We start from the raw sequence: 25,049 nt of genomic DNA, 5'->3' as shown, positions 1-25,049 counted from the left end.
GTCACCCAAGTTGGGAATAAATAAGAAAATGGAATGAAAAAATTTTCACAAAGTCTATTTCAACTATCTATGAAAGAGCATACACACTGCCATTAATTGTATGATTTGAATAATTTTATGCCAGCAGATGACCTTTGTAGAGTTTATATGAGCGGGGTGGGGGTTGGGGGAGTAGGGCTCAGTAGCAAAACATGTCCCATCATGTGCAACGATCCTGGGTTCAATCCCCAGCACTGAGACGGTGACTGAGTCAAAATCAGTTGTATCTAATAAACAGCAGAGAAGACCACCACCAGCCATCAAAAACGTACCTAGGCAATCGATAAAGAAAGAAGCCAGTGTAAAGACTGTATAAAGCCAGTATAAGACAGTATAAAATGTACTGAGTAGAACACAAGGTACAAGCAGCCCCTTTATCACTACCATCTTCTATATATATCACTAATGCATGGTACGTTATGGAAATATTTCTCTTCCATGGTTCTAGAGAAAGAACCTAGGACCACACTCATGCCAGGTAAGTACTCTACTACTGAGCTAGAGCCCCCACCACAGTGACTGTTAGAATTTTTTGAGGGGTGGTGGGGCAGGGAGAAGACAGGGTCTCTAACCCAAGCTAGCCTTCAACTCACTATGTAGCCCAGGAAAACTCTGAACTTCTGATCTTCCTGCCTGCCTCCATCTCACAAGTGCTGAAAATGTAGGCTCCTATCACCACATCCAGCTGGACTAGTCTTTTATCCTGAGATCAGTGTATTTAGTACTATCCTAAGTATACGTACAGTACACAGTACTTTTTATCAAATATTTTCAACTCTTAAGAGAAACTTATGGTCACTGCAAAATAATAATACTTAAGGGCCAGAGATGGCTCAGCTGGTAAAAGAGCTCATCATAAGAGTCCGATGACCTCATTCAATCCTGGAACCCACAGTGACAGCAGAGAACCAAAGCCTGAAAAGTGGTTCTCTGACCTCCACATGCATGCCATGGCACACATATACGCACCCATACTCACACACAAGAACAAAATGTAAAGCAGGAGTGAAGAGACAGCTCAGTGATGAAGAGCACTTACTGTTCTTACAGAAGACGGGTTTGGTTGCCAGTGCCCACATGGCAGCTCACAACCATTTATAACCTCAGTCCAGGAGCTCCAATACCCTCTTCTGGTTCCCATGGGCACTAGACATGTAAGGGTACAACAGACTTACATGCCGGCAAAGCATCCATTCACATAAATTTTTTAAAACTTGTTTTTGTTTTTCAAGACAGGGTTTCTCTGTGTAGTGCTGGCTGTCCTGGAACTCACTCTGTAACTAGGCTGGCCTTGAACTCAAGATCTGCCTGCCTCTGCCTCTTGAGTGCTAGGATTAAAAGCGTGCACCACCACTGTCCAACTAAAATGTTTTAATTTTGAAACAAATAGAAATAAAATTAAAAGGGCCAGCCATGGTGCCTAAGGCTCACCAGCACTTCAGAGGCTGAAGGATGGGAATCAAGAATTCTAGACCATCGGGGTGTAGCAGCTCATACCAGTAATCCCAGCACTCCTGAGGCCATGTCAGACAAAAGGAGTGCCATGATTTCAAGGCAAGCAAGTTCCAGGATAGCTTGGACTACACTGTGAGACTCCCCTCAAATAAAATAAATCCAACACTAACTTCCGGTTTCTATTTTGGTGCTGGGATAGAATTTAGGACACGGCCTATGATAGGAAGCCCTCCAGCTCCAGCACTGTAGCTACATCTCTAACCTACCAAGTATCTGATAACAGAAATAGCTGATTCCCAGCCCTCAGTTCTGAAAAATGCAAGCTAAATCACGTATTATAGGAATGTCTCCCCCTGTTCCAAAGGAGCAGGAACAGAAACCAGCAATTATCCAGTGTGGGGTAGACAGGCCAGAACATAAGGACAGATACAACCAAGGAGTTGGTTTTGTTTGTTTAGTTGGTTGGTTTTTGGTTTTTTGGGACTGGGTTTCTCTGTGTAGCCCTGGCTGTCCTGGGATTTACTTTGTAGACCAGTCTGGCCTCAAACTCACAAAGATACACCTGCCTCTGCCTCCCAAGTGCTGGGATTAAAGGTGTGGGCCAGGACCTCCGGTCCCTTATGTTTTGTTTTTTTTTTAAACAAGAGTCTCACTAGCTAGTCGAGGCTGGCCTCAAACACAGCCCTTCTCACACAAGGCAACTGCTCTGCCACACTGAACTACCTCCCATTCTTTTCTGAGGAGTTCTTATGTGGATGTGTGCAGTGGGCAAATATTATATTAACACATCCAGAAAAATAAAATATGCTATCATATGAAATTTCTGATAAAATATCAAAGTTAGGGCTCAGTACCAGAGTACTGAGACCATAATGAGCCAGCCTTTCTTATACAAAATGAGGCCTATGTCTTTTCCAAGAAAATAAAGCCAGAGTTAGAAAAGTTTACTCCAATATACTAGTCCTGCTAGGTGTGGAAGCTCACACGTTACTGAAGCTCTAGGAATTAGTAAATAATATGTCATATTCTGGGAGAAAAACCTGTGGATACTTCATATTTACAAAACTACTAATTCCAACACTTACACTCTGAAATTTAAGAGTAAAATTCTTATTCTTATACCCAAATATACTTAAACCAAATACCATCTCACCTAATTGTTAATTACATATTTACTAACTGCAGTAATGACACTGATAATTTTTCACCTTTCCTTCCATTTCTCTCCTTCCTCTGGTCTACACAGTAGATTTCTCAGGAAAGCCTCAACTTAACATCATGAATCATTTGGTCCTTGAAGTCTGTTTCCTTCCAGAGGGACAGATGACATTTAGCTCAGGACATATAACACTGTGGGAAAGGAAAGTTCTTAGCTACAAAAAAGGACAAGCCCCTGCCCCTGGGAAAAGGACCAAAAATCTTTGAAGTCCTTTTAACAGCAGTTAAATATTTAACTTTAGCTGGTTGGTAGTGGAGCATGCTTTCTATTACAGTACTCAGGAGGCAAAGGCAGGCAGATCTCTCGAGTTTGAGGCCAGCATGGTCTACAGAATGAGGTCCAAGAGAGCCAGGGCTACACAAAGAAACCCTGTCTTGAAAAACCAATAATAATAATAATATTTAATTTTAAAAGATTCTGTTATAAAGATAAAAACCAAAGTATAAAATTAGAATTGCTTTTTGAAAGCTAAACTATAAAGATTCAAAGTACCCACTGTCTGACATTCATAAAAGCCCACACTAGGGACTGGAAAGATAGCTCAGTGGTTAATAGCACTGACTGCTCTTCCAGAGGTCATGAGTTCAATTCCCAGCACCCACATGGCAGCTAACAAATAAAACTCTCTGTAACTACAAGATCTGACATCCTCACACAGACATGCATACAGGCAGAACACTAATGCACATAAAATAAAAATAAATAAATTATTTTTTTAAAAAAACCCACACTAGGGCTATGGGTGTACTTCAGTGGTAGAGAAACTGCCCAGAATAAACAAATCCAAGTTCTATTGAAAATTCTGTTTAGATCTGTATCTAATCTGTTTTTAAAAATTGAGTTATTAGCTCTGTAGATATCCAGTCTTTTGAGTTACTTATATATATATTGGATATGAGCCCTTTATTTGATATGTAGGTAATAAAAACTATTTTTCCATTCTGTATATTGCTGCTTTGTCTGAATGATGATGTCCTTTGCTGTGCAGAAACTTTTCAGGTTTATTAATTGTTGGTTTTAATAACTGTGATAATGGTGTTCAATCCATAGCATCACACACAAAACAAGTTAAAAAGACAAAACACTAAAGGGTTGGAGAGATGGCTCAGCAGTTAAGAGTGCGGATAAAGAAGAAAAAAAAGAGTGAGTGCTGTTCTTCTAGAGGAGCAGAGTCCAATTCCAATACCCTCATGATGGTTCACAACTGCCTGTAACTCCAGCTCCAGGGGATCTGACATCCTCTTCTGGACTCTTCGGGCATTCCACTCACATGCACAACCCACACTCACACACACAAATGCACATGAGATATATATATATATCTATATATATAGATATATATAGATATATATATATATCAGCCAGGAATGATCTTTGGGTTGAAGACCAGCTTGGTCTACAAAGCAAGTTCCAGACTAGCCAAGTCTACACAGTGAGACCTTGTCTCAAAATACTAACTTACTAACTAAACATTTTTTAAAAACCCAGTAAATATATTAAGTCCCAGGGTAAATACAAATTGTTGTTCCTCCTTAGGATTGGTTTAAATAACAAAATCCCCCAAAGGAATGTATCAGTGGCTAACTTGATTGACTGTTTACTATACAAGCATCACACTAAGTGCTCCAGTGAGTCCTTTTTTGGTCCTTACAATGCTATGATATCAAAAATAAGGACTTCCTTTACAAGCTTTGCAAATAAACACTAATAGGTAAATTGTGGCAGTGACTTTTCAAGGCCAATCTGGGCCACAAAATGAGATCTTGTCTCAAAAAATAAGCATGGTTGCACAAACCTTTAATACCAGCACTCTGAAAGCCCAGACAGAAAAATATGAGTTTGAGGCCAGCCTGATCTACTCAGCAAGTTCTAGGCCAAGATGGTCTACGTACTGAGAACACTGGAGAATACTAGCTCATTTTTTAAAATTTGTAATTAATTAAAATTAAAAAAAAAAAACGTAAGACTAGAGCTGGACTGTGGTGGCTCACGCCTTTAATCTCAGCACTCAGGAGGTAGAGGCAGATGAATCTCTGTGATTCCAGGCCAGCCTAGTCTACAGAGCTAATTCCAGGATAGCCAGGACTACACAGAAAAACCCTGTCTTGAAAAGGTGTAGATTAATATTAGATTACATGTTTAGCATTCACTGGGTCCTAGGTTCAATCCCTAGCACTAAAATAAATAATGAAATGAATAAACTAAATCACATGCTGGACATGGTAGCTCACAGTTCTTTCTGAGTTCTGGGGATCAAATCAGGCTCTCATGCTTACAAGGTAAAAACACTTTCCTAAATGAGCTACCTCCCCAACTCTAGCCCCTTTCTGTGAGACGGAATCTCACTAGTTAGTCCAGGTCGTACTCAAACCCATGGCAATCCTCCAACTTCAACTGCCCAGGCGCCAGTGTTCCAGTCTGAGCCACCATGACTCTTAGTGTACTTCAAAGACAGTCTAACAATCGTCCTTACAGACAAAAAGGATAACTAAACAAAGCCCACTTAACTTCTGTCAGTTATACAAAATGAGAATAAAGGTTAATAGAGATACATAGGAATTAGCATTTAGGGTGCTGGAGAGATGGCTCAGCAGTTAAGAGCACTTACTGCTCTTAAAGAGGACCAGGTTCCTAGCATCTACATCACAACTGACTGTAACTCTAGTTCCAGCAGATCTGACACCCTTTGGCCAAGCCAGCCTGGTCTACATAGGGAGCTCTAGGGCAGCCAGTGAGACCCTCTCTCAAAAGAAGTTGGGGGTGGGGGCTGGAGAGATGGCTCAGTGGTTAAGAACACGGGCTGTTCTTCCAAAGGACCTTGGTTCAATTCCCAGTGCTCACACAGCAGTTCACACCTGTCTATAACTCTAGTTCCAAGGGATCCAACATCCTCACACAGATACACTAGCAGGCACATAATATACCCCAATGCACATAAAATAAAAATAAATAAATCATTTTAATAAAAAAAAGGGAAAAAAGAAATTATCCTTTCACACCAACAAATTACAAGCCTATTAAGCCTTATACATCTACACATAAGCATATCCAAAAGATAGCTATTAACACAAAAACACACCTTGACTTTTAATTTGAAGAGGTAATAATATTCATTACATTAGGCTCAAAGAACAGCTATTTCTATTGTGTTAAAGAAGGCACAAAGAAAACAAAACATGGCTGTGATCAAGGCCACACCTGACATGCAGAGCTCCAACTCCACCTTAAGGACCAAGCTTGTCCAAGAGTAACAGTATCAAGCACAGGCTTCTGCTGCAATGCACAGCGCGTGCGCTCGCTCTCGCTCTCTCGCTCTCTCGGGCTCTCTCTCTCTCTCTCTCATCTCTCTTCCTGTCTTTCTTCAAGTTTTATTTTATCTATGTGTATGGGTGTTTTGCCTGCATGTATATCTATATATCCCTAGTGAGCCTGGTGCCTGAGGAGGCCAGGAGGGCATTGGTCCCCTGGAACTGGAGTTGCAGACAGTTGTGAGATGCCATGTGGGTGCTGGGAATCAAACCTGGGTCCTCGGGAAAGGCAGACAGTGCTCCTAACTGCTGAGCCATATCTCCAGCCTCCTCTCCCCCTTTTTTTTTTTTTTTTTCTTCTTTTGAAATAATTTCCCATCATGTTGCCCAAGATGATCTCAAGCAACCTTTCTACCTTAGCCTATCATGCACTAGGGGTATAGGTATTAACCACAATACCCAGTCCAATCAAGTCTGAACTTTATAAACTTTGTTTTAAGACAAGGTCTTACTATATAGCCTAAGCTGGCCTTGAACTCATAGCAGGACCTCCTACCTCAGTCTCCCAAGTTCTGAGATCACAGGCAGGTGCTACTGTGATCAATTTTATAAAACTTATTTTTTTCTTTTTTTTTGGGGGGGGGATGGTAGACAAGGTCTCACTATATAACCTTAGCTGTCCGAAAGCTCTAATGTATACCAACCTGGCATTATCTTACAGAGATCTGCCAGCTTTACTTCTCCAACACTGGGATTAAAGGTATGCAGAACGACAGCCTGCAATAAAACCTGTCTGGGGGTTGTTTTGAGACAGAGTCTCTCTATGTAGTCCTGGCTGTCCTGGAGCTTGCTATATAGATCAGGCTGGTTTGAACTCACAGAGATCCTCCTGCTTCTGATTCCCAGGTGCTGGGATTAAAGGCGTGTGCCACCACCGCCTGGCAATAAGACCATATCTTAAGAAGCATTATTAATGGGAAATGACTGAATTGAGTAGTAACACTTGTTACTCAAGCCTGAGAACCTGAGTTTGGATCCTAACACATAAAACTCTGGTCATGGCTACACAGATGGCTCTAACCTCGGCACTATGAAAAGTGGAGGAGCATGAAGCCAGAAGGATCACTGGGGATTACTGGATACCAGACCAGGTCCAGATGCGAGAAGAGATCCTGTCTCAAAGGAAAACATGAGGAGTGATAGAGCAGGATGCTCTAGCTTCCCCATGTGTGCATTCAAGCATGTACATACATACATACTGTTGGAATTCCTAGTCACTCCCCCAGCTACATGACCGCACACACACTGTCCAATAGCCAAGCAAGAGACTTAGTCATCCCAGGGCCTTATGTCCTAAGTAATCCACGTGCTGCATGATCACATAATTTGTGCACAGCATGATCACACAGTCTATGCACATGCATGGCACAGCTACGTAAGCCCATAGCGCATGTACAGGGGGAACCTATAAAAAAGCAGGTTCCATCTATCCCTTTCCTCTCTTCCTGCACGATCTTTCAATAGGCCTAAGCACTACCTTCTGTTCCCTTCCCTTAATAAATTCTTATAGTGGGTTCTGTTGTACCTCATGGCTTTTCTCCCATGATAAACAGCTCCGCATAATACAGCACCACATAATAAATAACACATATCACACACACACACACACACATTTACTCACTCACACATATACACATATACACATGTACGTGTACACACACACACACACACACACACACACACACACACACACGCATTATCAAAACCAAACAAGTATATCAATCAATACATAAACTCCCAAAATAGCTGTTTTCTGTGTTGCCCACTGCAGTATCTGAATAAACTAGCCACTTGCTTCATAAGAAATAATGAAGTTAAATAGAATAAATACCGGTAGTGGAGACAAAAACATAGACATGGGTAGAAATTGCAGTTCATCATTTGCTAGTTAACTGATCTTGGGCAATTTTCCTCTTTCAGTCTGAATTTTGTTTGCAAAATGACAAGATTTAATTCCAGTTTCCACTGGGAGGATTAACTATATGAGAAACGCCTAACACACAAGCTTTTCTGCCATCCAGCTAAGATCAACAGAGAAATAGTCAGCAGAGTCTGACCCAGAGCAGAAGCTCCGGAAGAGTTACTCTTATTATTCTGCTGTTTTTCAAGTAAACTCCTTAAAGATGTGTTTTCCTTATAACCTCGCTGCAGACTCGGTACTGAGGAACTGGAAAAATGAAAGCAAGAAATAGAGGCAGGGAAGGAAGTAGCTCAGGAACAGGCCTGAATCCCACCTGCAGGCAGCAAACACAAAGAACAAGAGTGCTGAGGAGAAACATGCCAGGTGAAGCCACTCACTGTCGAGCCGGACAACCTAAGTACGGATTCCCAGACTCACATGAAAGCCAGAAACAGCAGCAGATGACGCTGTAATGGCTGCACAATAAAGGGAAGATGGAAGGCAGGCAGGAAAATCTCAGGAGTTCGGGGCCAGTCAGCCTGGTCTATGCGGTTGGCTGCCAAAAGTCCTGTCTCAAACACACTGAGAATGAGTGAGGAATGATGACCTGAGGTTGTCTCTGGCCTCCAGATAAGATAAGCCATGGCACATACCCCATGGTACATGCATGCCCTTACACACTAAATATACACACTACAAAATACACACAGAATACAATTTTTTCTAGACAGGGTTTCTCTATGTAACAGTTCTGCTATCCTGCAACTCACTTTGTAGACCAGGCTGGCCTCAAACTCACAGAGATTCTCCTGCCTCTGCCTCCCAAGTGCTGGGATAAAGGGTGTGCACCACCACTGCCCAGCTACAAAATAAAATTTTAAATAAATAACGAAATAAAATGAAGGCAAAAAAATACCGTAATTACAAATGAGGATTTATATCAAGTCAACACATGACGATAAAGGATAATAGAACTATAAAACATTAATGGCTTTCTTTTTTGCTTTTTGACACACAGTCTCATGTTATCCAGGCTAACCTCAAATTTGAGATATAGTTAGTGTTAAAGTTGAACTCCTGATCCATCTGCCTGTTTCCAAATGCTGAAATTACAGGCCTGTGTACCACACCCAACTATAATGATTATTATCAAAAAGTTTATCAAATTTGAAAAACTAAAAATGATAGGGTTGAAGAAATATCGTGGGAATTAAAAGCAGGTACTTTTCTAGTCAAGGTTCAGATCCCAAAACCCACTTTGGACAGCTCACAACCCTGTTACTCCAGCTCTAAGGGGATCTGATGCTTCTGTTCTCTTCCAGTACCTGCGCGCGCGCGCGCACACACACACACACACACACAAATAAAAGTAGGGGGTAGGAAAGGTGGCTTGGAGGTTAAAAGCACTGGCTACTCTTCCAGAGGACCTAGGTTCGATTCCCAGGACCCATATGGTGTCTAATAATTGTCTCTAACTCCAGTTCCAAGGGATCCGATGCCCTCCTCTGACCTCTGCAGACACCAAGCATGCACATGGTGCACATACATACAGGCAGATAAAAAAACTCACACACAAAATAAAATGAATAAATCTAATAAAAAATATTTTTAAAATTTTTAAAAATAAATCTTTAAAAAAATATATAAATAAGTAAATACAATTAATGGTCAGGGGATATAGCTCAGTTAGTAGTGTTTGCCTAGCATGCATAAGCCCTGGGTTTAATCACCAGCATCATAACATATAAAATCTGACATGGTGGGCTGGAGAGATGGCTCAGAGGTGAAGAGCACTGACTGCTCTTCCAAAGGTCCTGAGTTCAATTCTCAGCAACCACATGGTGGCTCACAACCATCTGTAATGAGATCTGGCGCCCTCTTCTGGCCTGCAGGGACACATGCAGTCAGAACACTGTATACATAGTAAATAAATAAATCTTAAAAAAAAAAAAAAAAAAAAAAATCTGACATGGTGACTCAAAACTGCAATCCCAACACTGAGTAAGTGGAGGCAAGCCGGAAGATCAGAAACTCAGGGGCATTCACAGAGAGGCCAGACAAGGCCATATGAAACTTGATTTCAAAAAAATCAAAATCAAAAGAAAGTAGGGGGAAGGGATTAGGAAGATGGCTCAGTTGGTCAAATGCCTGCCTTGCAAGCACAAGGACCCGAGTTTCATCTTCAGAACCTATGTATAACTCGCAGACCTTGGAGCACACAATTATAATCCCTGTGCTAGGAAGGCAGGGACAAGAAGATCCTTGGGTCGAGTCTAATTGGTGAGCTCCAAGCCAGCAAGAGACCTTGTCTCAAAGAATATGGATGGTGTGGTGGTTTGAATGATAATGGCCCACAAAGGTGCATATATTTGAATATTAGGTCCTCAGCTGATGGCACTGTTTGGGAAGAATTAGGAGGCGTGGACTTGATAGAGAAAGTGTGACATGGGAGTGGGCTTTGAGATTTTAAGAGTTCTGCAATTTCCAATGCTTTCTGTTTAACCTTACTTTGGATCAAGATGTTAGCTCTCATGTTGCTGCCGCCATGCTTCTACTCTGCCTTCATGGACTCTAACCCTCTAAAACCATAAGACAAATTAAACACTGTCTTTTTGTTTGTTTCCTTTTGTTTTGTTTCCTGACCAGGTTTCACTGTGTCCTAGAGCTCACTCCATAGACCAGCCTGATCTCGAACTCAGAGATCTACCTGCCTCTGCCTCCCCAGTACTGGGATAAAAGGCATGCGCCGCCGCTGCCCAGCTAAACAATGTTTTGTTTTGTTTTGTTTTTCCCAAGACAGGGTTTCTCTGTGTAGCCCTGGCTGTCCTGAAACTTGCTCTGTAGACCAGGCTGGCTTCCATCAAACTCAAAGATCCACTTGCCTCTGCCTCCCAAGTGCTGGGATTAAAGGCATGTGCCACCACTGTCTGTCAACACTGTCTTTTATGAATTGCTTTGTCATAATGTTTTGTCACAGCAAGTAAGACAGATGGCATTCCTAAAGATAACATCAGAGGTCATCCTTGGACCTTGTACACAAAGACACACACACACAAACATGCATTTTCTCAGTAATTTTTTTGTTTGAGATAGGATCTCTCTACATAGCCATGACTGTCCTAGAGCTGGCCTTAAACTCAAGATCTACCTACCTCTGTTTCCCAAGTGATGTAATTAAAGGCATTAGTCACCACACCCTAGCTAGCTTCCAGCCTTTAATCCCAACGTTCGGGAGGCACAGGCAGGCGGATCTCTGAGAGTTCCAGGACAGCCAAGGCTACACAGAAAAACAAAAACAAAGAAATTGGGGGGGGGGGGCGGTTTGCCTTGGAACTCCCTTTGTAGACCAGACTGGCTTCAAACTTACAGGGATCTACCTGCCTCTACCTCCCAAGTGCTACAATTAAAGGCGTGTGCCACCACAACAGGTTTAAGTTTATAAAAACAAAAAACAAAGTTTTATCAAAAGACATATTAAAAAATGTATTGTCTTGTTTCTTTTTGAGACAGGGTTTCACTACCTAGCCCAGGCTTGCCTCAAATCAGTCTTCCTGCCTCCGCCTCCACAGTGCTGGGACTGCAGGCCTGAAACACCAGCCCTGATGGACAAAGAGTCTAAGAGGACTGCTACTTTTCTCTTTTTCCAAAAGGATTTCCTGACCATTGACTTTTAGCCTTGCTAGGCAATTTGTTACGATGGTGAGTAAAAGCAAAATGTTTAGACTCTTGTGAAGTTCATAGTCATGAAATCAGGGAAGTACAAATGCATGATAAACGACGTCAAGGGCAGGGAGGTAAGTAAGAGCCAGTTAAGGGGTTTAACCTAATTGAAAGCTAAGACTATCTTCCACAGGAAGGTAAAACTGAAAGGTAAATGACAAGGACTGAGGGCAAATGAAAGAGGTTTCCAGAAGTAGAAAGCAGTGTGTACGGACGCAGTAGCAGGAGGAAGCACAGCAAGAATGAAGAGCGCTGTGACTGGTATTTCTGAGATAGAAACAGCATGAAGGGCCAGAGAGATGCTCAGCATGTAACAGTGCTTTCTGCTCTTGCAGAAAAGGACCTGAGTTCAGTTCCCAGCATCTGCACTGCACCACTCATAACCACCCAAAACTCCAGCTCCAGGGTGTCTAACTCCCTCTTCTAACCTCCGAGAGTGCATGTATACACATGATACAAACATACATATAAATAACAATACATCTTTAAAAAGTAGCTAAGGCTGTCCAAAATCTGAAGAAAAATGAAAAACTCTTAAAAGGCTATAGAACATGCTTTTCCCATGCAAGGCCCTGGATTCAATCACCAGAACCATCAAAGCAAAAGAAAATACTCCCTTCAGTGCTTATCTGGGAGGCAGGCAGGCTGAGGGGAAAATGCAATCAGACTTACAATTTGACTTTGGCTTCTCAAATATAGATGGATCCAAGAGGAAAATAAGTGTTAAAAGAAATTTTAAATAAACTTATTAGGATACAACAGTAGTTTGGACAAGGTGGGTTTGATCACAGTGATGGTGACAAGATTGAAGCTGATAAATTCAAGAGATACTAAAGAAAACCAATGATACCTTTTATACAAGGGAGAAGAGCAACAAAGTGTCCAGGATTCTGATTGGCATGACTACAGAAAGACATACCCAGGAGGCAGTAGTCCTCAAGTAGCTATAAAGCAGTTGAAACATTTCAAAAAGATGAACACTCCCCACCCCACCCCACCCCACCCCCACCACCTCCCACCCACCCCTGAATATATGTTAATCCATTGTAATCTATTTCCTTACAGAACAGGGTTTCATGACAGGGTATAGCTCATCACAAGGCTCTGGGTTATATTACCCTTTCCACAAAAAAAGTTAAGAAAACAAATAGAAATAAAAAATAAGAACCAACTAACCCCAACAACTTTCTTTTTCTTTTTTTAAATCCCTTTTTATTTTTTAGAACATGGTCTTACTATGCAGTCCTGGCTGGCCTGGAAGTCATTATGAAAAACAAGCTGGCCTCAAACTCAAGGAGGGCCTCTGTCTATGCCTCCCCAATGTTGATTTTTACCACACTGGTGCATGCTTTTAATCCCATTACTCAAGAGGCAGAGGCAGGAGAAACCAGTTCAAGGTCAATATGGTCTAAAGAGCATGTTCCAGGAGAGGGCTACACAGAGAAACCCTGTCTCAAAAAAAAAAAAACCAAAAAAGATTTCCTCTTATGCTAATGGAACAAGCCTATAATGCCAACACTCTAGAATATGAGGATGTGGCTAGGCATGATAGTACACATCTTTAATCCCAGTACATGGGAGGCATAAACAGGTGGATGAATCTCCGTGAGATTAAGGCCAGCTTGCTCTACACGGCAAGTTCCACACCAGGCAGGGCTACATAGGGAGACCTTACCTCAAAATTAATTAATTAATTAGCTAATTAATTTTAAAACTTCATGTTTTATTGAGATAAAATAAAAGACTAGGCCGAGTGTTGGTGGTGAATGCCTCTAATCTTTTTTTTTTTTTTTTTTTTTTTGGTTTTTCGAGACAGGGTCTCTCTGTGTAGCTTTGCGCCTTTCCTGGGACTCACTTGGTAGCCCAGGCTGGCCTCGAACTCACAGAGATCCGCCTGGCTCTGCCTCCCGAGTGCTGGGATTAAAGGCGTGCGCCACCACCGCCCGGCGAATGCCTTTAATCTTAACACTTAGGAAGCCGAGGCAAGCGGATCCCTGAGTTCAACCTGGTCTACAGAGTGAGTCCAGGACAGCTAGGGCTATACAGAGAAACCCTGTCTAGAAAAACCAAAAAAAGAAAAATTTGTATTTCAACATTTTGGAATGACTAGAAAATTTGTCATTGGGAATCAGGCACAATTGTTTGTTTTTGTTTTGTTGGGGTTTTCTTCTAGGTCACAGTTACTCAATTTTATTATTTTTTCTCTAGTGAAGTAGAGAAAAGAACCTCTAGTTACAATACTAACTCTGTGAATTGAATGTTCTTATTCAATCCTTAAGTATCTACTTTTCTTAGTTTTATATTTTTAATTTTCTTTCTAATGACACTGGTGCTTTTTTTTTTGGAGACAGGGTATCACTATGTAGCCTTGGCTAACCAGGAGCTCACCATATAGACCAGGCTGGCCTCAAACGCACAGAGATCTGCTTGCCTCTACCTCCTCAGTTCTGGCTTAAATACATGTGCAGCCAGGTCCAGCAGAGTCTCCTGAGGACCAGGCTGGCCTCAAAATCACTACCCAAAGGATAGAAGACGGCTCAGTGCATTAGAGTATATACTGCTCCTTCAGAGGACCCAGGTTCGGTTCCCAGCACCTACTACATTGGGCAGCTCACAACTTCCTCTAACTCCATCTCCAGGGGAATCAGCTGTCCTCTTCTCAACTTGGTAGGCAACTGCACTCAGATGTACATGTATACATATACAAAATATAATATTAAAAACCAATCACTAAATATGCTGGGGATGACCTTGAGTGTCTGATCTTGCCTCCTCCTGCCAAGTGCTGGGGTTACAGGTCTCTGTGCACACCTCCACACCTCACTGAGGCCTTGAAACTTCAAATCTGATGTACCCCAAGGGAAATAAGAAAGAAAACTGTTCCTCTAAAACCAATCAAAAAAAATCTAGTAGGAAGACAGAAGTTTGTAGGTCACACAGAGTGAGAACTTGTCTTAAAAAGCTAAAAGAAGGCCGGGCGGTGGTGGCGCACGCCTTTAATCCCAGCACTCGGGAGGCAGAGCCAGGCGGATCTCTGTGAGTTCGAGGCCAGCCTGGGCTACCAAGTGAGTTCCAGGAAAGGCGCAAAGCTACACAGAGAAACCCTGTCTCGAAAAACCAAAAAAAAAAAAAAAAAAAAAAAAGCTAAAAGAAGTTACCTTTGATAAGGCCAACCCACTGCTAGGTCTCATTCCTGCTCTCTTCCACTTTATAAAACCAAACTTCTCCTCCGCCCATAGCGACATTTATTTTATTCTATGAATGAACACTTGTCTGATTCTAAAATCAATAATAAAGCCAATTAAAAACTAAAAAGGAAAAAATAGTTGTCTCTGGATTTCTTAGACAGAATCAGTATCCAGTTTTAAAAAGGCTTCTATGGTCAACAGGATTTTTTTTTTTTAAATCAAGAATGGAAAGATAATAACAAAAATGGGTATTGGATTTTCAGCTATCCTGAGAATACTGTGTGACTAGCACAATACATTTAGCCCTCACTACCGTGTACATAAACAGGTGTCAGAGAGATGAAAGACAGGGGCCTACCCTCAATGAGCCTACAATCTTGTAAGTGAAGGAGAATGGTAAATAAAAACTGCTCTGAATGCTGGGGATATGGCCCTGGATTCAATCCTCAGAACTGAAGAGAAGTTGGCAGGGTACTACTATAAAGTGGGATCTGTCATATGACAGAAACATACTCATCTTAAGACCATTTTGGGAATGAAAGAAAAACAACGAAAGTGTTGAGAAAAAAAAAAAAAGTCACTCGGGAAGTAAAAAAATAAAAATAAAAATAAATCAACCTATCGCATTAGTACTGAGGCATATTCCCCTTCTGGGAGAGTGGGCTCCTTGGCCACCCGATTGCACCCAGTGTTTCACTTAGCATTTTGAAAACACCCAGCTGCGTGAGCCAGGCGTGGTGGTGCACACCTTTAATTCCAGCACTCGGGAGGCTGGTGGATCTCTGTGAGTTGGAGGACAGCCTGGTCTACAGAGCGAGATCCAGGACAGCCAAGGCTACACAGAGAAACTCTAACTACCCCCACCAAAAAAAAAAAAATCAGGTCTTAAATAAAGCCCATTAAACCAATATTAGTTTTATCAAAAGAGACAGTCTCCCCTCTACAGACTGCTAGCAAATACGGGCCTTGTGAACAAAGGCTAGAGATCGTGAAATGGGTTTCCAGCATGCCTCACCTTTTCCTCTTTCAATTACTACTTTTTTTTTTTAAGGGACAACCAGACTATGGCCATATTTGAGCACAGCTATGTTTGGGTATGAGCAGTGCCATGGAGAGAGAAGCAAGAAGCCAGCCTGTGGGGTTCCTATCTCATCTAGCTGACTTTCCTATCTTCCTCAGAAGCAGTCCGGTGTTTCCACGGCTGAAACATGGGGTGGAAAGTTACAAGAGCACTAGGCTTCTCTCTCACCGAATCCCCTCAAAATGATAATGCAAACCACTCCTTTCTGGAAACTTAAGGTCATAAGCTTTAAAAAGGGACAACGGAACTCCAATGAGGGCTTCAGAAAGATGGAGACAGTCAGATGGGGTGGGGGCAGGGAAGTGAGGATGAGGGGAAGAGCCTAGCCTGGGAAAGCAGAATACGGAGGTCAGGGCCAGGGAATTGTGGAGCTATAGAAAAGGCAGATCTTTCAGGATCTGTCCAAGTAGGCCTGTCACAGCAGTCTGGAAAGCATGAAGGGGCTCCTTTGAGAAACTAGGGCACCTATTTACCAGCGCTACCTCCCCCCTTCTTGGGAACGGAGATAACCACCTAAGAATCCTCCCCCAAATGGCTTTTCTTGCCCTTGAAAAACAACTGACCCTCAAGGAAAGAAACAAAACCTTTGTGAGAGAGAAGGGCCGGGGGCAAGGTGTTCTGCGATCATCCCGTGGGGAGCCTACCCCAGTTCGGGGAACTTTAATATTCACTGGAACAGAGCGGCCGAGTGGGGGTGGGGAGGCGGAAGCCTCGGGGCATAAGAATCTCAGAGCCGGGGGTCCCGCGGCTCCCGGGATGGGCAGGCGGCGGCCTGGGGCGCGGTCTCCGGCCGGAGAGGCCAGCCTGCAGGCCTGAAACGTGAGCAGGAGCGCGGAGGGCCCGGGGCGAGGAGCGCAGCCTGGCGAGCCGAGGCCGGCCTAGGCCTCGGAAGCTCGGACACACCCACCGCGGCGGCCGCGCTTACCTGCTCCTCCTCGGGGGTCAGCTCCGGCGCCATGTCCGGCCGGGGCGCGGTCGCCGGCTCCATCCCGCCGCCGCGGGGACAGGACTGGTCCGCGAGCGCCGGAGCCCGCTGCACTCGAACTCCGCTTCTGCGGCCCGGCGCCTCAGCAGCTCTCGGCCGGCTCATGCATGGTGGGACCGGGGCGGCCCGACGCCCGCGGCGGCTGCCAACGCCGCTCCTGCTGGCTGCGGAGACTCGGCTGTCGCTCCCCCCGGGGAGGAAATGCCTCGTATTTTCTTCACTCCTTTCCTCACACTACCCCTCCTCTCCAGAGGAGGGAAAAAGTGCAGGCGAGGAACTAACAGCAGCTCGGGGTTTTTTTTGGTTTGTTTTTTTTTTTTTTAAAGGAAATAATGAAACCGACAACTTTGGTCAAAGCCCCCCGCGAAGGCTCCTGGCGTGAATTTCCAGAGGGCCGCCGGCCGCCGGAGCGTCTTCACCACCGTGTGCGAAGCTCGCTGGCCCAGAAAGCGCCGGCGCCTCGAGACCGCCCAGCCCGGGCGTCCTCCGGGATGCGGGCCCTGCGACCTGCGCGGCGGCCTCGCGGCCCAGTTCCTCAAAAGCCGCGGCGGCGAGAGGGAGGGCGGGCGCGAGCGAGCGAGGAAAAGGCGTCCCCCTCCCGGCTCAGGGCCAGCGCTGCGGCCTGCGCCGCGTCCGCCCGAGCCCCCCGCGGCTCCATTGAGAAACTGAGCATCTCATTCACAAACAGGCGCCGGGGAGGGCCGGGCCGAACGGGGACGCTGTCCGAGAGGGGGAGACAGAGAGGAGCTGGGAGGAGGGGAGGCCGGCCGCGGGGAGCGGCGGGGGAGGGGCTGCGGAGGACTGGAGGCGACTCCCCGAGGGGAGGGAGAGGAAGGCCGGATTGTGAGTTTAAAAGAATCCAAAATTAGGGGATGACGGGCACCCTTCCCGGCGTTCACAGGCGGCTACCACCTATTCGTGAGGAACCCACATCTTTGGGTCTTAAAGGTTGCCTGCGAGATCCAAGAAGTTCAGATGCCAAGGATCTGACAGATAAGCAAGGGCCACATTTCTTTGCTCAATGTATCCTGTATTCCGGCATCATTGTAGCTAATTTTAATCGCGTACAAGAAAAAGACATCCGATGTCAGAATTCATTCAGGAACCCCACAGCCTTTGCAAGGGCTTTGTTTTACTCTAACCCAGAAGAAACCAGGGGAAGAGTCTGCAGAAAAGAAAATGCAGTCGGTTTTGGTGCTCATCTTGGAGGACTTTTTAAAAACAGGATGGAGTCTGAACTCCCTCTTTGCTCAGGCTGGTTTTGATCTATTGGGTTCAAGTGATCTAGGAAACTGGGACTCCCGCACATGCCCCTGCATCAACTTTAGGACTTGAAAAGTAATGCCCAACCTCACCTGACTTTAAGAAATATTTTGTGTGTGTGTGTGTGTGTGTGTGTGTGTGTGTGTGTGTGTGAGAGAGAGAGAGAGAGAGGGAGGGGATTTCTCTCTGTACTGCCAGCAGTCATAGAATGTAGAACGCGACCAGACTGGATTCAGACTTGCAGAGATCCACCTTCCTGTGCACCAGCAAACCTAACCTTAAATATTTAATTGAAAATAATTTTTTTCTTACAATATAGGCGTAACCTCATTTTTGCACCGGTGCAGTAGGAGCTTGAGCTAAGGTGGGTTTTTTTTGTTGTTGTTGTTGTTTTTTGGTGGGGGCGGGGGTGGTTGAGAAATGGTCTCTCTATAGCCGTGGCTGTATTGTAGTTCTGGCTGACCTGGAACTGGCTATGTAGATCAGGCAGACCTTGAACTTGGAAGAGATCTTCATCTTAAGTGATGGGATTAAAAGCATGATCATCCCTCCTGGCCCCCTCAACTAGGTGTGTCTTTTGCCATCAGTGAGATGGACTCTAGGTTGAACTCAGGAACCCACCCAAGAGCTGGTTTCAGTGTAGGAAACTAGAAGACAACCTGTGTATCAAGTATATTTACATGCCAGGCTGTTGTGGAATATTATTTTAACTGGGCAAAGATGTGTTGCATTTGTTTATGCTGCAGAATATGACTTAGACTGTGTAAAGGTGTGTTACTTTTGTTTATGCTGCATTTGTTTAACCATGTAAGGATATGTGTTTAATTATTGAAAGATATGTTGCATCTGTTTCACCTGCCTGCCTAAGGTACCTGATTGGTCTAAGAGCTGAATGACCAATACCTAGGCACAGAAAGGATAAGCAGGGCTGGCAGGCAGAGAGAATACAGAGGAGGAGAAATCTAGGCTCAGAAAGAACAAAGAGAGGAATGAAGCATAGAGAAGCAGCGAAAATAAGACATACAGAGGAGAGGTAGTGAGCCCCGAGCAAAAGGTGGATAAAGAGAAACAGGTTCATTTAAGTTAAAAGAGCTAGCCAGAAAAGAGCTAAGCTAGGCTGAGCATTCAAAACTAATAAGTCTCTTTGTCATGATTTGGGAGCTGGTTGATGGCCTAAAAGAAAAGGCCTGGTACATTAGGCACTGTGTGTGTATGCAAGACATTATAATTTTATGGAAGATGTAACAGGAAGTAAAAAATGAAACACTCAGGGGCTGGAGAGATGGGTCAGAGCTTGAGAAACTGCTGATGCCCGCTGGTAGTGATGTGTGCCTTTAATCCCAGCATTTGGGAGACAAAGGCAAGCAGATTTCCATGAGTTCAAGATAACCCTGATCTACACAGCTAGTTCCTGGACAGCCAAGGCTACACAAAGAAACCCTGTCTCAAAAAAATAAAAAAAAGAATAATACTGGGCTGACCTTAGGACCTGGGTTCAATTCTAGTACCTACATGGTAGCTCATAATCTTAGGTTACTCCAGTCCCAAGGGATCCAACACCCTCTTCTGCCCTCTGAGGGAGCATGTGATGAATAGACATATATGCAGGGAAAAAAACAGCCACACACATAAAAAACAAAGATAAAACATAAAACCAGGAGGTGGTGGTGCACACCTTTGATCCCAGTTCTTGGGAGGCAGAGGCAGGCAGATCTCTGTAAGTTTGAGGCCAGCCTGGTCTACAGAGTGAGTTCCAGGACAGGTTCCAAAGCTATACAGAGAAACCCTGTCTCGAAAAACCAAAAAAAAAAAAAAAAAAAAAAAAAAAAGAAAGAAAGAAATACCTATTTGTAAGCTCATTTATCCACAGGAAAGCTTTGGAAGAATATACAAGGAAGGTAACTGGTTTTCTCTTCAGGGAGACACTGGGAATCTAGGAAGCAGAACTGAAAGGAAGATGCATTGTGCTTACTTTTTTATTAATGGTACAAAGAGAAAAATCAAAAATGTAAATATACAGCCACATGAGTGTTTATACACTGAATACTCATAAAACCAACAAATCAAGAAATAAAACTTGAGTGGTGGCACAGGCCTTTAATCACAGCACTCTGGAAGCAGAGGCAGACAGATCTCTGAGTTCGAGGGTAGCCTGGTCTACAGAGGGAATTCTAGGACAGTCTAGGGCTAAGAAGAGAAACCTTGTTACAAAAAAAGAAAGTAAGAATTAGAACTTGGAGCTAGAGAGGATGGTTCAGCAGTTGAGAGCATTTGCGGCTCTTCTAGAGGAGTTGCTTTTGGTTCTCAGCACCCACATCAGGTGGCTCACAACTATCTCTAATTCCAGCTCCAGGGTATCCAACACCTGCTTCTGGCCTCTTCAGGTACCTGTGAACACATATGCAGACATACACATAAATAAAAGCAATAAAAAATAATCTTTTTTTTTGGTTTTTCGAGACAGGGTTTCTCTGTGTAGCTTTGCGCCTTTCCTGGGACTCACTTGGTAGTCCAGGCTGGCCTCGAACTCACAGAGATCTGCCTGGCTCTGCCTCCCGAGTGCTGGGATTAAAGGCGTGCGCCACCACCGCCCGGCCTAAAAAATAATCTTAAACCAGGCAGTAGCTGTGGTGGTGCACACCTTTAATACCAGCACTAGAGAGGCAGAGGCAGGCAGATCTCTGAGTTCTAGGCCAATCTGGTCTACAGAGCTCCAGGACAGCCAGGGCTACACAGAGAAACCCTGTCTCAAAAAACTAAATAAATAAATAAAATCTTTAAAAAAAACATAGACTTTTCCCAAAATGCAGTCCTATTTTGTTCCCTTCCAGTCACTTCTGCTTTAAAGGGTAGCCGCTATCTTGCCTCTGACAGTATAGCTTTACTTGTGTATGTCTAAACAGTCATTTAGGAGGGACAGTCAGGAGGAAGAAAAAGGCAGGTGGACCTCTGTGATTTTGTGTCCAACCAGGTCTACACAACTCAGGCCAGCCAGGGTTACATGGTAAAACCTTGTCTCCAAAAGTAAATACAAAAATAAATAAAACAGCCATTTAAACAAATACATGTTTTCTCCCTAATAAGGGAAATGCTCTAGAACTAAGCTGAGTTAGGAGGAGACAACGGAACAGAGCAGAGTAAGAAACTACAGGACACAGAGACAACCAAGACCACAGATTGATGGAGGCCGCTGCTCTTGAGTGCCAGTGTAACATAAAGAGATGATCCTTCGCTGCTGCCGGAGTGTGTGGCTGGGACTTTAAGCTCACTTTGCGACAGTGAGGAGCCAGGCAAAAAGCAGACTATGGTACTGAGACAGATTAAACACAAAATTTAATGATTTGGTCCTTTGGCCCTCCAGGCCAATGCTCTGCAGGTCTAATTGGGGGTGACATGTTTCATTGGCAAGCCACTATGGGACTCTAATGACAGTCCCAATCAAGGTGGTGCTTTTTTTTTTTTTATGATTCATTATCCTACAGATTCCTCTTTAAACAACCTAAGAATTTATCACCTAAATATTAACAATAATGGTAGCATTTATATCAATATTGAGTCATAATAGTTTCCTGCTTTAACTATTTCTAAAGTTCTTGTTTGTTTGGTTTGTTTTTTTGGTTTTTTTTTTTTTGTTTTTTTTTTTTGAGACAGGGTTTCTCTGCGTAGCCCTGGCTATCCTGGAACTCTGTAGACCAGGCTGGCCCCAAACTCAAGAGGTCTGCCTGCCTCTGCTTCCTGAGTGCTGGGTTCTGAAGTTCTTTTTCTTGTTTTGCTTTTTTTTTTTAAACAGCCTCCCTCTGTAGCCTCGGCTGACCTGGAACTTCCTATGTGGAATAGGGTGGCACCAACAAACTTGGAGTCATCTTTCTGCCTCTGCCTCCTCGGTGCTGGGATGAAAAGTATCTGCCAACACACCTAGCTTCTTTTGGTTTTGACTTTTTGAGATGGGGTTTCAGACAGCCCAGACTGGCCTTGGACTTACTTTGTAGCCAAAGATGCAAAACTATCTTTAAACTTCTGGTTGCCCAAATACTGGATTACAGGCATGCTCCACCACATCTGGCATTCTAAGGTTCTTCTATCCATAAATATGTCCGTTGTGATGTAAGTCAAACTCAGATGACTTTTTAGTGCCAGAGAGTGCACAGGTCTATAAAACAGTCTGCCTGACATTTAATAGCAGTGCATAAATGAGGCAAGTTGTCAGTGGATGAGTGATCAACCAGTAGCCCTGCTAAGTAATTTTTTTCAGTAACACTGCATAAAATAAACCAATGAAGAAAAAGGAAATAGGAATGCCTTATTTATTTCAAACGACTGGAAACAGAAAGATAGCCTGTCTCCACCGACTACTGATATTAATTTTGCACTTCTTTAGCCCAGTGATCCTAGGGCACCTGCAGTCAGTGATTGAGCCAGCTACACAATTTCTTCTGAGGTGAAACCTGAACCCAGGCTTTATAACTAAATCTACCGATGTGGTAAGGAAAGTAATAAAGGATGCAACGGAACTGAATGAAAAAAGCTTGGGGGTGTTCAGAGGTGCAAATGTGTGCGCAGGCAATGGCAATGCAGTTAAATAAAGGAAGTTTGCTAGAATTGTTACTTATCACAAGCTCAACAGGACAATGTTCAGAAATGAATGAGACCCAAAAACCAAGCCTCAAGTGCTTCAGTGGCCATCTTTGCTCTTAGAGAAAAATCTTGGAACCGGAGTACAAATGCCAACATTTAGCTTGGGTTTATTCATTTGTTTTCTTATTTGGGGGTGGGGGGGTAATTGTCCCAGGGTCTCACTCTGTAGCCCATGCTGGCTGGAATTCAAGGCAATTCTTCTGTCTTAACTACCCAAGTAAGCATAGGCTGCCATGTACTACTAGGATTGCCTTGAACTATAATCTTTTATAGTCTTTTTTTTATTATCGTTGTCCTTTTGAGATGGGCCTGCTGTAGTTCAGAACTCTCTATTTAGCTGAGGATGACCTTGAACTCCTGATTCTCAAGCTTGACCTCTCCAGTGCTGGGACTATATGTGTTTATGAGCGTGTTACCACACCTAGTTAACTACAATCTGTTTTTGTTTGGTTGGTTTTAGATTTTTAAATTACATTTATTTATTTAATGTGTGTGTGTCACACATGCCTGTGTATACCATGCACGTGGAAGAACAATTTCAGGAGCCAGTTTGCTTAATGCGACATGTGGGTCCTAGGGATAGAACTCAGGTTGCTAGGTTTGATGGCAGCCACCTATCCTACCGGCCCCAAACTAGCATCTTTTTTGAGATAGGGTCTCACTATGTAGCTCTAGCTAGTCTAGAATTCTCTGTGTAGACCAGGCTGGGCCTTGAGCTCACAGAGATCCACATGCCTATGACTCCAAAGTGTTAGGATCAAAGGTGTGTGTCACCAAACCAGGCCCAAACTACAATCTTGAACTAACAAAATCAAGCATGATACAGCTATCCTGCTCAGACAGATCTTGGAGTACAGAATAGATTAAAGAGCAAAAGACTGGGCGCAACATAATGACCCTCAATGGACTTAGTAATAAATCATACCGTACAGACACTGGAATAAGTTGACATTGGTTGTGTCCTTACCTTATTTCCCTTAGACACTGTTCTAAGTTATTTTCAGCTGGCTGCGGTAGCATACCATTGGGATCAGCATTCAGAAGGCAGAGGCAGGCAGAAAATTTTGTGAGTTCAAGGCCAGTCTGGTCTACATAGTGAGTTGTAGGTCAGCCAGGGCTACATAAAGAGGCCCTGTCTCAAAACACCAAGAACTAAAAAATTAAAATAAGTAAATAATTTATTCATTTGACCTCACCATAATACTATAAGAAAGGAAAAATCATAAATTTCATTTTACAAAAGATATATATGGTTATGTGTATATACACACACATATGTAGAAGACCCATATTACCAATATAGGTCCTTGTATCTAAAACATGAGATAGAAATCAAGGAAAATACCCAACATTGACCTTTGGCCTCCAGATGCATGCATATGCATGCACACCTACACATACACACAGAGAGTCGCCAGTGCCAAACATGTTAGTGCACATCTGTAGACCCAATACAAGATAAACCCAAGTTCGATTCTCATTCCCCCAGCAAAAGATGAGGGTAGGGAAGGAAAGCTAAGTGTGTACGTCTGTGGGTAGGGTGCTTGCCTAGCATGCACAGTGGCCCAGAGTTAGATTTTGATCCCCAGCACTGCATGAAACCTTGAAGCAGAGTTGAGGAGTGGAGGCAAGAGTACCAAAAATTTAAGGCTGAGGGCTGGTATAGTCTCAATAGCCTTAAATCCCAGCAGAGGCAGGCAGATCTCTGCAAGTTCAAGGCCGATCTGGTCTATATATAGTGAGTTCCAGGACAGCCAGAGCTACATAGAGAGATCTGTCTCAAAGAAACAACAAAAAAATTGTATCTGCTTTAAAAATTCTAGCATTTTGGGCCGGAAAGATGGCTCAGCAGTTGAGAGCACTGGCTGCTCTTTCTGAGGACCTGGGTTCAATTCCCAGCACCAACATGGCAGCTCACAACTGTCTGCAACTACAGTTCCAGTGAATCTGGCACCTTCAAACTGACATACATGTGGGCAAAATACCAATGTACATAAAGATAAATAAAGTTAAAAAAAGTAGCACTTCAATTCATTTAAAATATTTTTATTACATACATACTTTTATTACATATATATATTACATATTTATTGGGGGGGCATGTGTGCCATGGCACATATGTAGAAATCAGAGAACACTTTATGGGAGCTGGTTCTCTGCTACCATGTGAGTTCTGGGGATTGAACTCAGGTCCTCAGACTTTGGCAGCAATTGCCTTAAGCCACTGAGCCATCACATTAGCTCTTGAGTCATTTC

General features: G+C 43.5%; 1 protein-coding gene across 1 annotated transcript in view; it reads right to left on the bottom strand.

The window, feature by feature from the left end:
• The window catches only part of Ptpn9 (protein tyrosine phosphatase non-receptor type 9), a 90,258-nt gene extending 72,716 nt beyond the window's left edge, over positions 1 to 17,542 (bottom strand). The window contains exon 1 of the mRNA XM_059267940.1: positions 16,836 to 17,542. Within this exon, the coding sequence (XP_059123923.1) occupies positions 16,836 to 17,000 (165 nt within the window). The 5' untranslated portion in view covers positions 17,001 to 17,542. The remainder of the gene's footprint in view (positions 1 to 16,835) is intronic.
• Positions 17,543 to 25,049: the final 7,507 nt, after the last annotated feature.

This window comes from Peromyscus eremicus, chromosome 7 (assembly GCF_949786415.1).
Source record: "Peromyscus eremicus chromosome 7, PerEre_H2_v1, whole genome shotgun sequence".
NCBI lineage: Eukaryota > Metazoa > Chordata > Mammalia > Rodentia > Cricetidae > Peromyscus > Peromyscus eremicus.
Note: the sequence above shows the minus strand (reverse complement) of the source record. Positions and strands in the feature narration are given on the sequence as shown.